This window comes from Diabrotica undecimpunctata, chromosome 9 (genome assembly GCF_040954645.1).
Source record: "Diabrotica undecimpunctata isolate CICGRU chromosome 9, icDiaUnde3, whole genome shotgun sequence".
In the NCBI taxonomy this organism is placed as follows: Eukaryota; Metazoa; Arthropoda; class Insecta; order Coleoptera; family Chrysomelidae; genus Diabrotica; species Diabrotica undecimpunctata.
The window spans coordinates 38,083,765-38,097,445 of record NC_092811.1 but is presented as its reverse complement, the minus strand read 5'-3'; the positions used below and the strand labels follow the sequence as shown (position 1 = coordinate 38,097,445).

At 33.3% G+C, this 13,681-nt stretch overlaps 2 protein-coding genes across 3 annotated transcripts in view; one reads left to right on the top strand and one right to left on the bottom strand.

Annotated features, from left to right (window-relative positions):
- escl (embryonic ectoderm development protein escl) overlaps positions 1-11,702 on the bottom strand; it is a 32,114-nt gene extending 20,412 nt beyond the window's left edge. Inside the window, exons 1-4 of the mRNA XM_072543253.1 lie at positions 11,506-11,702; positions 11,305-11,453; positions 11,054-11,225; positions 2,796-3,095 (exon numbers count right to left, since the gene is read on the bottom strand). Coding sequence (XP_072399354.1) covers positions 2,796-3,095; positions 11,054-11,225; positions 11,305-11,453; positions 11,506-11,589 — 705 coding nt within the window. The 5' untranslated portion in view covers positions 11,590-11,702. The remainder of the gene's footprint in view (positions 1-2,795; positions 3,096-11,053; positions 11,226-11,304; positions 11,454-11,505) is intronic.
- Positions 11,703-11,949: 247 nt separating this feature from the next.
- The window catches only part of LOC140449868 (eukaryotic translation initiation factor 2 subunit 3, X-linked-like), a 35,663-nt gene continuing 33,931 nt past the window's right edge, over positions 11,950-13,681 (top strand). For both annotated transcript variants that reach the window (XM_072543252.1, XM_072543251.1), the window contains exons 1-2: positions 11,950-12,102; positions 12,411-12,585. In XM_072543252.1, the coding sequence (XP_072399353.1) occupies positions 12,031-12,102; positions 12,411-12,585 (247 nt within the window). In that variant the 5' untranslated portion in view covers positions 11,950-12,030. The remainder of the gene's footprint in view (positions 12,103-12,410; positions 12,586-13,681) is intronic.

Genomic DNA, 13,681 nt, shown 5'->3' with positions numbered 1-13,681 from the left:
CCGGTGCTGATTCTTAAATCTGGTCCTAAAGCGCCGCTTGGGGCAAACCGGCAAAGTGGTCGGCCGTTCTCCCGTAAGAAATACCTTGTCTATCTTACTTGCACTGCATTTTTACTGTTGCTTCTATTATAGCAAGAGATATGGTGTTCCTTATAGTTCAATCAGAGATAGAAAACGAACTGGCGTATGCACTCTCGCTAGATTAGGACCAAACATTTACAAAACATGAAGAAACGGAAATTGCAAACCAAGTTTGACTTTTGTCAAAACTATTTTATGGGATTCACCCAACTAAACTAAGGCGTGTGGTTTATAAATACGCAGAAAAAAATAAAATTAAGCATATATTTAATATGGTAACTAAACTCGTTGGTGTAGACTGGATGTATGGTTTCCTTAGAAGAAACCCTAGTTTAAGTCTAAGGAAACCAGAATTGACAAGCGCCAACAGAATGAAATCATTTAATAGATATTAAGTTCAACGATTTTCTTCCAACCTCGAAGTCTTATTGGAGCAGTATAACACACAACAAATTGTAACCAACAAATAAAGAGGGATATAGAAAAAGATAACTAAACCACCTCAGCATACGATAATTCACCAAAAGAGGGATTTAATAGTGACTCTAGTTTAATGGTTTCCAAACTTTTTTGTACCACACCCTCTTTGGTTAAAATGAAAGTGTCTCGCGCCCCCCACCCCTAAACAATAAATTGTATGGGCCTAGAAAAAACAAATAAAAACAAATAAGTATTACATAGAAAACGAAACATTTATTTATGCTGCCATAAAATACAATAATATCAGTTTTTATTTTACTAGCAGCATCAAGTTTATTCCGATACTTTGTTTTATTTGCCACAAGTGTTGCAAATGCTTTTTCGCACAAATAGGTGCTTGAAAAAGGCAAATATAAACGAAGATTTTCCCGTGATACACTAGGATACACTTTGAAATATTTTAACCAAAATGAAGGTTTGTCCATTATATCAAAGTTGTATTTGGCAGAGGAATCATGTTTCAGGCAGGGAGTCTATGTTGACATGGAATGGGTCAATTGACATTCTGAAAATACTTTCGTCGCAAGTGTTTGGGAAGTATTTCTGGAACTCTTCAATTAGGCTCTATAAATGGTTTGATATTTGGATTTTCAAACTTTATCCTTCATAAATGTCCTTGAAGCGTGTTTCTTCTGAGATTGACTCTACTTTAGGAAATTCAAATAATTGCAGGGGTTTGCTGATTTCAATTTCTCAATATACATCTTGATCGCATCACGATGAGTAACTATATTTGAGTCTCCACCCTACAGTTTTAGGTTAAGGTTGTTCTACGAGTCAAAGATGTCTGACAAATAAACCAATATTACTTGAGTACAATGTTTTTTGAAGGCCACGCTTAGTTCATTTTGCTTTTGCTGTTCAAAGAAGGTGATTACTTCATCTCAAAGGTCAAATAATCTAGCCAACAGGTTTCCTTTTGAGAGCAATCGTACTTATGTATGAAATAGCAGTGTTTTGTGATCATTCCCTAATTCTTCACAGAGAGTTTTAAACAGTCGAGTATTCAACGCACTGTTTTTTATGTAATTCACTACTTTAATACACAACTTTAAGACAGCATTCGGTTCATTTGAAAGAGTTTTTGCTGCCAAGGCTTGTCGATGTATAACACAATGTATCCCAGTCACATCAGCATTTTCCTCTCTTACTAATTGTACAAATCCTGAGCAAGAACCAAGCATTGAAGGCGCTATCCGTACCTACACCAATTAGTTTTTGTCAAGAAATTTCATGTTTGTCAAAAAAGTCTGATACTGCTTTCATAACATCAATAGCTTTTGTCGTGGTCTCCAACTCTGTAGAAAAGAGTAGCTCGTCTTTCATTCTTTCGTTTTCAATATACCGAACATAAACAATTAACTGAGAATATTGTGCAATGTCTGTACTCTCGTCTAGCTGAATAGCAAAAAATGGCGATTGTTTCACTAGATCAACTACCAAGAATACTATCAGCTGCCTTTAACAAACGCGATGTAACAAGCGTCTCTCCAATAATATGGCTCTTCTTTTCTTTAGCAGTCAGAAGTGATAGCTTATATGAAGCTTCAAGCACTTTTTCAGATGACTGAGCCGTAGAACCAGTACTATCCAACTTCATGCCTTTTGAAATTTTCAGATTTTGTAGCAAAAAATTCCTTTGGTTTGTCCTTAAAAGAGTTATGTTTGGATTACAAATGTCTCTCAAGACGATTAGGTCTCATTGCATCATTGCTTAGTACTTCATAGGAAATTACACACTGAGGATGTTCGACATTATCTTTACGCATACAAATAAACCCATATTTGATATAATCATCGTTAAACTTGCGTTTCTTTACTGAGCTTGACTACAATAACTTCTCTCACTCAAATCAACGAAATCAATGAAAGACAACTACGACAATTAAAATTTCACAAAACGTACGCTTTTATAATGCAAAACTACGTGCAGGCTAGACCGAGGTATCTAAAACACTGAGTCACAATTGGTTAGCTGCGGTTAGCTGGCCTAAGTCTGGTGGGGGGTGGGAAGGAGGGAGGCAGACATTCCATTCTTTCAAGCATTCGATTTCAAATTTATGTGTAAAGTCAGATGTTACAGTGGTTTTTTTAATTGTCTAAACATCATGGTTAATTTAGAATTTTAGAAAGACTACCTAAATTTAATTTAATTTTCGACTTATCCCGCGCTGTTTGGAACACAGTTTGGACACCCCTGCTCTAGTTGATATAAAATAACCTTATATACTTACTGCACTTAAAACTTCATCCCTGTGTCCTTCCACACCACCAAAGATGGCAATACAAACATCAGACTTAATGTTCCACAATCTCAACGAATGATCTTTGGATACTGAAAGTAGCAGATTCGGATCCTTTGGATGGAATTTGAGTTCATTTATAGCATGTCCGTGACCTATGTAGTGTCTGATACAACTCATAGTAATTGGGTTTAAAATTCTAATGACACCTCTAGACCCCGCAACTGCTAAAAGTGGTTTTCCTAGATCCTCATCGTGTGACCAGGCACAAGTGTAGTAGTTTTCATCTAGCTGAAAGTTAGAATAAGAAATTTAAGATTTTAATGCAATTATTTAAAACAACAAAAATATATTGTTTTTTACCCGGAAAGATATAAGATAAAAATAAGAATAAGATAAAAATAACAATTACACTTAAAATATAGTACCTACACTTATTAAAAATATAAAACAATAATATAAAAACATACACATAACAACATCCAACACGACTAAAAAACAACTATTATCGTTTTCATCTTTCTTGGCGTGTGCGTGTAAAAACACTTGCAATAAGTTGTTTCATCTGTCTTTCCTTGTCTAAGCTCGATTCGTTTACCTCCTCCAGTGGCGGAGCAAAATGTAGCATGTCAAACGAAATAATAGTTATAAAAGAAAATTATAAATCATTTTTCATTAAATTTCTAATAACGGAATATACGTATAAATTGCGAAGAAGTATTTTTCTAGCTTGCAGTACAATAGGACAGGATATAACGAAAAGTACATTTTAAAAGGATTTTGAAATATACCCAAAAAAGTGTTAATTATTTAACCCACTTTAATTAAAAAATGATACAGATTTTTTAAGTTTTAAGCACTGTAGCTAATTCTGAACTGTTACAGCGTACTGACCTTGATTAATTAGCTAATCAGTCAGCGTCTTCACTGGAACTGTCTTCATCATTGGAATCTTCCGCCAAATCGATGATAATCCTACTTTCATTTTCATCATATGTGACCATATTTGCCCAGTCGTCCTGAATTATTTTTTCAGTATGGTTAACACAACTCGCCCACACTGCAGGTGTTGCCTCAGCTAATGCATCGCCCCAAACTTTTTTCACTGTTTCATCTCCACGTCCATGTTCTCCAATATGACGATCATAGTATTATTTAGAAATGCCCCAGACCAACTCAATCGGATTATATTGACAGTGATGTGGAGGCAATCTCAAAACCTGATGCCCATGTTCTTGGAGTAGCTCGTCTATAACGTACCTGGTATTTTGTGGTTTATTCTGGCGACAAAGACTCAATAGCTCTGTCTTGCCCGAATCGTTGTCAAAAATTATTTTTTTCGCTCGTAACCATTCTTGTAAGTCCGATTTTTTCCAACTGGCATTCGGTAACTTTTCTATTAAAGAGCTATGGTATGAGGCATTATCCATAATAATTAGAGATGGTTCCTCCAACATTGGTATCAGCTTTTCGGAGACCCACTTTTTAAAAGACTCTTTATCCATAAAATCGTGATAGTCTGCACTCTTCGATTTCGTAGAAAACAGTAATCCAGCATCTTTAACAAATCCTTGCCTACTTCCGGCATGTAAAACAACAAAGCGTTTACCTGTATTTTCGTGTCCTTTTCTGATGCTTTTCACACAGTCATCTTGCCAAGTACGTTTATATGCCCCTTTTAGGAATATCCATGTTTCATCTAAAAAAAAAACGAACTGAAGTGGGTTTGGACTTAAAAAAATTCTCATATAATGCCTCGAAAAATATAGTCGTTTGGAGACAATACATGGTTTCTCACATAGCACTCGTCTACTATTTTCTAGTTTGTATAAAAACCCACAATTTTTCATAAGACGCCACAAACTTGTATCAGAACCGTCATAGAGTTGCTTGTTTCTTAATTGTGTATTTAGAACTTTAATTGTAACGTGCTCTCCTTTTGCTTTCATGCCATACAGTACATTTCTAATCTTTCCTTTTATAGTATCGCTGACATCATTAGTCTTTTTTTTTGTACATTACGTGACTCTCCTGGTGTAGTAAGAGCTGCCCCTGTCTCGTATTCACTCTTTATTCTTGTCACTGTGCGAAGACTGATTTTCAAAGCGTCCGCTACTCGTTCATGTACCGATGATAACGAAAGCAAAGGTCCGTTGTTTTCTTTTTCTTTTTTAAAATACTCCAATAAATGACATTTCTCAATAACAAAAAATAATCAGTAAAACTGTTCGGAACAAATTCCAACAATGACTGACTAAAATCGACTAAAACAACATAAAATATCAATGGTAATTGCTACAATTATAAACCTATTAGCCAGCTCATTCAAGAACAATGCCACAAGTCATTATTGCAATGGGTATCGGAAGAGAGAGATAATTTATAATAAACTGGAATTTTTAAGGTGTCGAGAGTATTATTTTATGTAATGGAATTCCACACAGTAAGAGCTCAAACTATTAATTAATTAAAAACTTGTTTACTTATAAAAACTATTTCATCAGCTACTTCAAACCTGCACAGATCAGGGTAACATGTTATAATAAAAAAAACACGTCACTGCCAGCTATCTGTATTCGTAAAGAGGCCGAACTTATCACCGACACCGTATCGGCCAAACGCATTGGTGTTATTGCTACAATACTGGGAGACGTGAGTGGTCTCTTCATTCCCTTCTCATCGCACTTTACCATGACGAACGTGACTAGCACAATTGAATTATGCATCTGTGTATCAGAGAGAGACGAATATTAAAAATTCCGTAGTAGCTTATTTCAGGCACACGCCAAGAAGGATGAAAACGAGTATACTTAATTATTGGTGCTTTTGATATGGTCCATTAATTTGCTTTTAAACATTTGTACAGATGAACAACTTTTAACTGTTTGATGAAGCTTATTAAAAAGATCAAAACCCTTAAACAGCAAAGAGTTTCTTGAAGCCGTCCTTTTTGTTTTCTTCTTCTTCTTCAGCCTGTATTCATCCACTGCTGGACATAGGCCTCTTCCATTTGCTTCCATTGATTTCTACTCTTGGCATTTCTCATCCACTGCTTGCCCGCGACTTGTTTGATATCATCTGTCCACCTCTTCTGTGGTCTGCCTACTCCTCGCCTGTTCTCTCTTGGTCTCCAGTTTGTTAATCTCTGTGTCCATTTTTCGGGATTATCTCGGGCAATATGTCTGACTCATTGCCACTTAAGCCTTGCTATACGTTCTGCGACATCAGTAATCTTTGTTCTTTCCCGAATGTCGATATTTCGAATCCTGTCTCTCAAACTAATCCCTAGCATGGCCCTCTCCATCGCTCTTTGGGTTGTACTGAGCTGCTCTAAGGTTTTATTTGTAAAGGCCATCGTCTCCAGTCCATATGTAGTTACAGGCAAGATACATTTGTCATAAACTCTACGTTTTAGACACATTGGTATATCTTTATTCTTCAAGATAAAGCTTAACTTGGCAAAAGCTACGCAAGACAATTGTATGCGTCTTTTTATTTCGGCTATTTGGTTTTCTTTGTCGATTTTAATGGTATGTCCAAGATATATATAGTGGTCTACATTTTCAAGACTGACGTTGTCAATAACAATATTAGTTTGTAGATTATTCATTATTTTTGTTTTCTGAAGGTTTATTTTAAGACCAATTTTATTTGACTGCTGATTTAATTCCTTGAGCATTTGCTCCAGTTCCTTGATCTCTGTACTAAATAATACTATGTCGTCCGCAAACCTCAAATGACTCAAACGTACACCATCAATGTTTAGACCTTTTTGCTCCCAGTCGAGCTGTTTCAATACATTTTCCAATGCTAAGGTAAAAAGCTTTGGTGAAATAGTATCAACTTGTCTAATACCTTTACCAAGACGCATTTTGACGTGACAACGTCTTAAATTAGGTTGTGGCTCGGAGTCACTCATGAAAAAGTGTAACGCCCGCTCACGTCTGTTACGATGAGTCACCGAACGAGAGAGAGGCCCGCCGGACCGGCGAATGCCTTGCGTCTCTCTCCCACTCAAACATGATCGGTCCGCTGGTGCGATGTTATTTCTCCTATCATCGTCCTATCCTCAACAAAATCACTCAAATAGAAATTAGTTAAGTTTAAGTTTACATGTACAATGTTTTAGTAAACAAAATATATTTCTATAGTTAAAATTTGTGCAATTCTTATTTTCATTCAATTCCTTGTTCCTATTGTGCAATTTAATAATATTCACATCAATAAATATTCTACCGAGAAAAAGACGTTGTCACGTAAAATATTCGCCCGTAAAACCGACTTTACAGGCAACCGATTTTTTTTCAGTTTTTTCATCTTCATTGATTTTGATGTGGAATGTGGCCTGTTCATAAATGTTTTTAATAAGTGTAGTGTACCGTGAGTCTATTCGAGCATCCCTCAGGGCTGACAAATAGGACCAAGTTTCAATGCTATCGAAAGCCTTGTGAAAGTCAATAAATGCCATATGTAGAGGTACATTATATTCTGCGGTTTTTTTCTACCAGTGTTCTGATGGTTTGTAAGTGATCCGTTAGTACCAAACCCTTTTCTAAATCCCGCCTGTTCAACCGGTTGATATAAATCAAGTTTTTGTGTTACGTGGCTGGTTATTATTCTTGTTAGCAATTTGTATAAGTGTGACAACAAACTTATAGGTCTGTAGTTTTCAATATTAGTAGTGTCTCCTTTCTTGTGTAAAAGTATTATTTCGGTGTTTTTCCATAGATTAGTTATTTTTTTTTGTTAGATATTTATTTAATACAATTTTTATAACTCCTACAACGATGTTGCCGCCCATTTTTAACATTTCAGACGTTATACGATCCTCACTAGGAGCTTTTTTATTTTTCATTTGCTGTAAAGCATGTCTAATTTCCGAAGAAGTTATTTTAGGAAGAATTTCCAAGCCCACGTTTAGAATTGTTCTATGGTCTGTTCCGGGGTTCTGTATAGTAGATGTATACAGATTATCATAGAACGTTTGTATTTCTTTGATTCTTTGAGTTTTTTCCGTCACCGTATTCCCCTGTTGGTTTTTTGATTTTAGTTATCTTTGATTTTCCTTTAGTTAAATTTGATTTCAATACTCTCATGTTTCTATTGTTTTCGATGGTTTGCAATATTTGTTTTGTTTAATAGGCTCGCAAGTCTGACCTTATCCTCTTTTAACTTTATTGTTGATAGCCTTATAATCTGGTGATTATTTCGATGTTCTTCTTCTTTCTTCCATTAAATCCAGTGTTGTTTGTTTCAATTTATTCCTCTCGATTCGTTTCGAGTGCTTCTATGTTTGGTAATTTATCCTGTGTTAATAATTTTCTTCTATCGAATTTCGTATTTACTTCTATTCGCACCCTAACTAATCGATGATCACTACCAGTGTTGACAGAATTTAATACAGTAACATCTTTAGCAATGTTTTTGAAGTTAGAGAGTATAAAGTCAATTTCATTTTTTACTTTGCCGTCTGGGCTGTGCCACGTCCATTTTCTCTGCATCTTTTTCTTGTAGAATGTTTGTTTTTCTTTGCTGAGAAAATTTGCGAGCATATCTCCCCTGTGATTTTTACTTCCCAGTCAAAAATTTCCAATATATTCGTTGTCGTTGTTATTTTCGTTCTTTCCTATTTTAGAGTTGAAATCTCCCGTAATTACTATGTAATATGTTTTCTCTAAGTTTCTGGCTCTTGTAAAGTCTTCATAAAGTTGTTCTACCTCTTCATCATCTGCAGAAGAAGTTGTTGCATAACAGTGGATTATTTGAATGCTGTATTTACGATTTAGTTATATTACCAGATAGATAACTCTATTAGAAATCGTTTGGAATTTAGTTACCAAGTTTTCAATTCTCTTATGTACCAAAAAGCCTACGCCTCCTATACTTTGGTTGTTTCCTGAATTGTATTGGTACACAGTGTGCCCTGATTTTAGTAGAGTCGTTTCTTTGCCTTTAAGCCTTGTCTTGCATAAGCCTACTATGTCCCATTTTATGGTTAAGTTAGATTAGAAGGTAATTGAACATTAACTTGAACTAGCTTTTGGTAAAAAAATTGATATTTCAATAAAATATAAAGGACATTCTAGCTGCATATGTTGTAGATCAGCTAGCTCCCCACATATACATTCATCATTATTTGCCAGTCCTATTTTTCTTTTGTAGACTGGAGTCATACAATGAAATCTAATTTCTGATAATAATGCGATATCAACTTTCTGATCTTCTAGTAGGTGGAGGAGATTTTCTCTATTAGAGTTAGTCGATCTACAATTCCATTCACAAATTACCAAACTATCCATTATTTTATTAGAGATAACTTAAAACTGTTTGAATTAAATTTATTAAAACTGATTTTTCTGGAATTTTCAAATTCTTGTGATTCATATTAGAAATAATACTTATAACTATATTTGATATTAGTTCTGTTAATTCTTTAGGAGATTCATCTATTTTGGATCCTTGTTCTGCATTAAATGTAGATTGATAAGAAGAAGTGAAAATGATGCCAGGTCTTTTGGACATGGGGTTTAACTTTATTATTTTTTGATGTTCTATTGCTAGGTCTTGCGAGGAAGGTAGGGTACATTTGGATTTTGGAGGTTTTATTATTATATATCTGTTTGAAACTGAAGCATGGGCGAGCTGATTGGGGGGTGAGGAGGATGTGGACAATTGAGAAGAGGAATATGAAAAGGATGGAGTGTTCATAATTATTGGGATTTGATGTGAATTTATTGAGGAATTATTAGTTGTTATTGATGCATAGGTTAATTTAGGAAATAGTTTAAGAGTTGCTTTAATGACAAGCTGTTTTCAGACGTAATGTTTTTTTTTTTTTTTTTTTTGACGATTGAATTCCGGACATATCTTCCATTCATTAGTGAAGTGTTCACCTTTACAGGAGAGACATTTTTCATTAAAGGATGATGAAGAACAAGAATCGAAAGGGTGGGACTCATGATATTTAATACATCTAGGGTTGCTTTTACATTGCTTACTCATGTGTCCATACCTATACAGTTGTAGCAAATAATTACTTTTTGTTGGTATTTTTCTACATTATGTAAAACATGGTTAATTACGATATATCTTGGTATACTTTGACATTTGAATGATACAATTACCGATTTTGTAGGTTTAAAAACTACTTTTTCATCTGTTACTATTTTTCTCTTTATTCTTTTCACATAATCCATTGAGAATTTACAATGGTGATCAAATTCTTTTATTTTATTTTTAAGATATTCTTCCGATATATATCTGATTCTATATCCCTAACTACACCTAATTTAAATAATTGAAATTTCGGAATATATGCAATTATATTTTCTTGAATAAGCAATTTATAAGTAATTAAAGTATTTGCACTAGCATAGTTTTTGAATGTTATCCTAATCCGGTTGCGTCCAATTGAATCAATTTTTTTAATATAATTATTAATTTCTGGGTGTAAGGTAAATAATATTTCACCTATCTTAACTGCATTTTTAATTTGCCTGTAAAATTTGTCATTGGTTTCAATAAAAATGTGAAATGGCCCTAAATCAGTTTTATCATACAAATCTGATTTTTTCTGGCTTATTAGAATTTAATGAGTTAATTTGTTTATCTGTTTTTAACATATCATTTGATAATATTTGTAAATTCGACTGCTCCTGATTCATTCTGGATGTTATAAAATAATTAATATCATTAAGACTACTTATCGAGCTTTCTAGCTGATAAGATGGAAATCCATGGAAACCATTTGTATAACTGCAACTATCTATCGCATTCTCTTCCCTTGGTACTTTATCAGGAGGTTTCCCCCATTAGAAGACTCCATAAATGGAATTTTCACGTATCACTCAGAGAATTTTGCACTTTTAAAAAGAAAACAAAAAAAGAAAAATTTAAAAAAACTGAACAAATGTGTTTGGTTTAATTAGCCTAAGTTTAGTTTTTTTCGAACTGATTGCTTCAACGACTAAACTAGTACTGCATTCCAATATTATACTGATGAGATAATAGTGTGGAGGTTACATTAACTTGCACAAACTTAGCAGTAATAAATAAACAAGCAATTCTTACAAACAAGCGAATCATATATATCCTCATCATTACTATATTATATTCTTTAGATTAACATTTCTGACGGCATAATAGAGAAATATCCATTAATTAGTTAGATCTGACGATATACTTAAATATAACTGTTAATTTTTAATAAAAACATTAAAATATGAAACCAAACTATTGCTGTTACTTACATCAGGATCTGCATAACACTGCAACAGTTTTATTCCAGTTCCATCTGGACATTCATATATTGTTACTCTATTACTTCCTACAGCAGCAAATACAAGTGGTTGTCCTTCTTTCAGATGATGATTAAATTGAGCTCCAAACAAAGGTTGCCCATGATCTTCTTTAATACTGCAGCTATATAAAATATATACTAATTGTACTTGTAAGTTTTTAACTTATCGCTTTAATAAAAAATACTCATTAATTTACTTACGAAAAAGTGTATATCGGTTTAAGAACTTTGGGTATAGTAGCACTTAAACGTTTCTTGCCTCGTCGACCTTTTCGTAATTTATTAGTTGGTGTTGCACTTCGTGAAGTATTGTCGGTAGTTGAAGCACTTCCAACACTAGAAGTTTCGTCCTAAAAAAATTAATTTATAGCTTGGTTTTAAAAACATAATAAGTATATTTACTCCTTCATCTCCAGATTCTTCTTCGTGATTTGATAAATCTTCTTTTGATGTAGGCTTGATCTTTTCCATATTTCTTTCCTTCATGTTATTATGTAAAAATATTGATTCCGACGCTATTTATTTACTCAAAAATCGAACTAAACTGAAAATGAAAACAAAAACTGAAAGTTATTTTTGATTTTACACGTTTGTTCCTAATTTAGAGAGCTTGTCATACATTTTCTTGTAAAAATGGTTGCATAATTTCAGTGTTAACACTTTTAAGTTATAAAGTAATCATATATATCTATGGGAATTAGTTTTAAAATAGTTAATTTTTAAAGTATGTACAAAAATTAAATAAACAATTGTTTATTATATGTTTATAAGTACGAAATACTATTTAACATAATGGGGGGTTTTATGTGGTTACAGTTGGTAGTGAGGTGATATTAACAAACGACACGTGACGTGTTGTTATGAATGTTAGATGTCAAAATTATTTGCCGCCTCTTTTGACAACGGCCAACGTTCTAAAGTTGCATCATGGCGTCTTCAGAAGGTGCAGGCGTGACTACAGGTCAACCAAATTTACACAAACAAGATTTATCTAAATTGGTAAAGATTCAATAATAATTTGTAATACTAATATTAGTTTATAATTTGGATTTTATCTTCTGCATGACTATGTCCTAACCTCACTTTAGAATTCATTCTAAAGGGCATCTGCTCTAAAGCTTGTTTGTAAAGTTGTAGTAGATTAGCATATATTGGTTTTGGTATAAGCTCCCACAGATTTAGGAATATAATAGCTTTATAATTTTGAGATCAATAGAACTAATTATGAAATCATGTCTAGAATGTATAAAACCACAATAGGTTTAGTCACATCACACACCTGTATGTATCTATTTTTCCATTTTTAGGATGTTAAAAGATTGACAGCTTTATCTCCAGAAGTTATAAGTAGACAAGCAACCATTAATATTGGTACAATTGGACATGTAGCCCATGGAAAGTCAACTGTGGTTAAAGCCATATCTGGGGTACAAACTGTCAGATTTAAGAATGAATTGGAAAGGAATATTACCATTAAGCTAGGTAAGTGTCTTTTCAAGCTTGTGGGCATTTGTTTATATTGTGGCAAATATTTTTTCTTTTAACACCTTCGCTGTGGTTACGAAAAATTAAATTATCTTGTATGCTTATCAGTTGTAATTGACTGGTAGAATTCTGTATTTAGATACACCAGTCGCAATAGACTGGTGGTTCTTAAGAAATGTAAGTGTGATCTATCTGTCAATTTTTAAAGATTTATATGTAGTAATAATTGTATACATACAATGAATATACAAACTTGCTGGAAACTGTATCAGTACGAGGCTATTTCTTTTGGTAAAGCAAAAATTGAAATTTTTAAGAAGTGCATATATTTTCAAATAAAATAAAACCAAAACTTTTATTGAGTACAAAATACATATTTTTCATAAAATATAAAAATAACAAATGTTAATTATTAGTAAGAATAAGTTTTAAAATTTATGCATTGTGTTTAAAATTAAAACATGGTATAAAGCAGGTTTTCCCTCGCATATGCTGCAGTGTGTAGTAACTTTATCAGCTTCTTTACTTTTCATTGTTTCCGTCAGCTTCTTGTAAACATTCCATACAATTTCGCCTTTTTTTGGTACCTTCGGTTTTAGTCTGTATATGTTTTCTCGGAACTGATTTTATATTCATTATTATCTGAATTAGTTCAGAATTCAGAAGGAGCATAATTAGAATCACAGTCCGAATGTTTGCTAAAGGGTTCCTTCTTCTGATTTGCTCAAAGTATTTATAATTGTTTCTTGGTGCCAATCAAAATTCTGATTGGGGTCTACACAACTACCACTTCTAGTTGCATTCTGCAACGCCAAATTTACTAATTTAACAATTCTACTACTCACTTTACTCAATTCTTATACAAATATTTCAAACACTATTATGGCTCGACCGAGATAACTAAACCAAACTGGTAATTACAAATCAAATTAATCACCAGATGAATTCATCTGGGAATCTTACAATGAAAAATAAATAACCGGTATGCTTTACCAGTCAAATGCAACTGGTACTAAATTATCGCTCTATTAGATAAATCTTTTTCAAACAATATAGGTACCTATAATGTTAGTTTAGCCAGATGGAAATACAT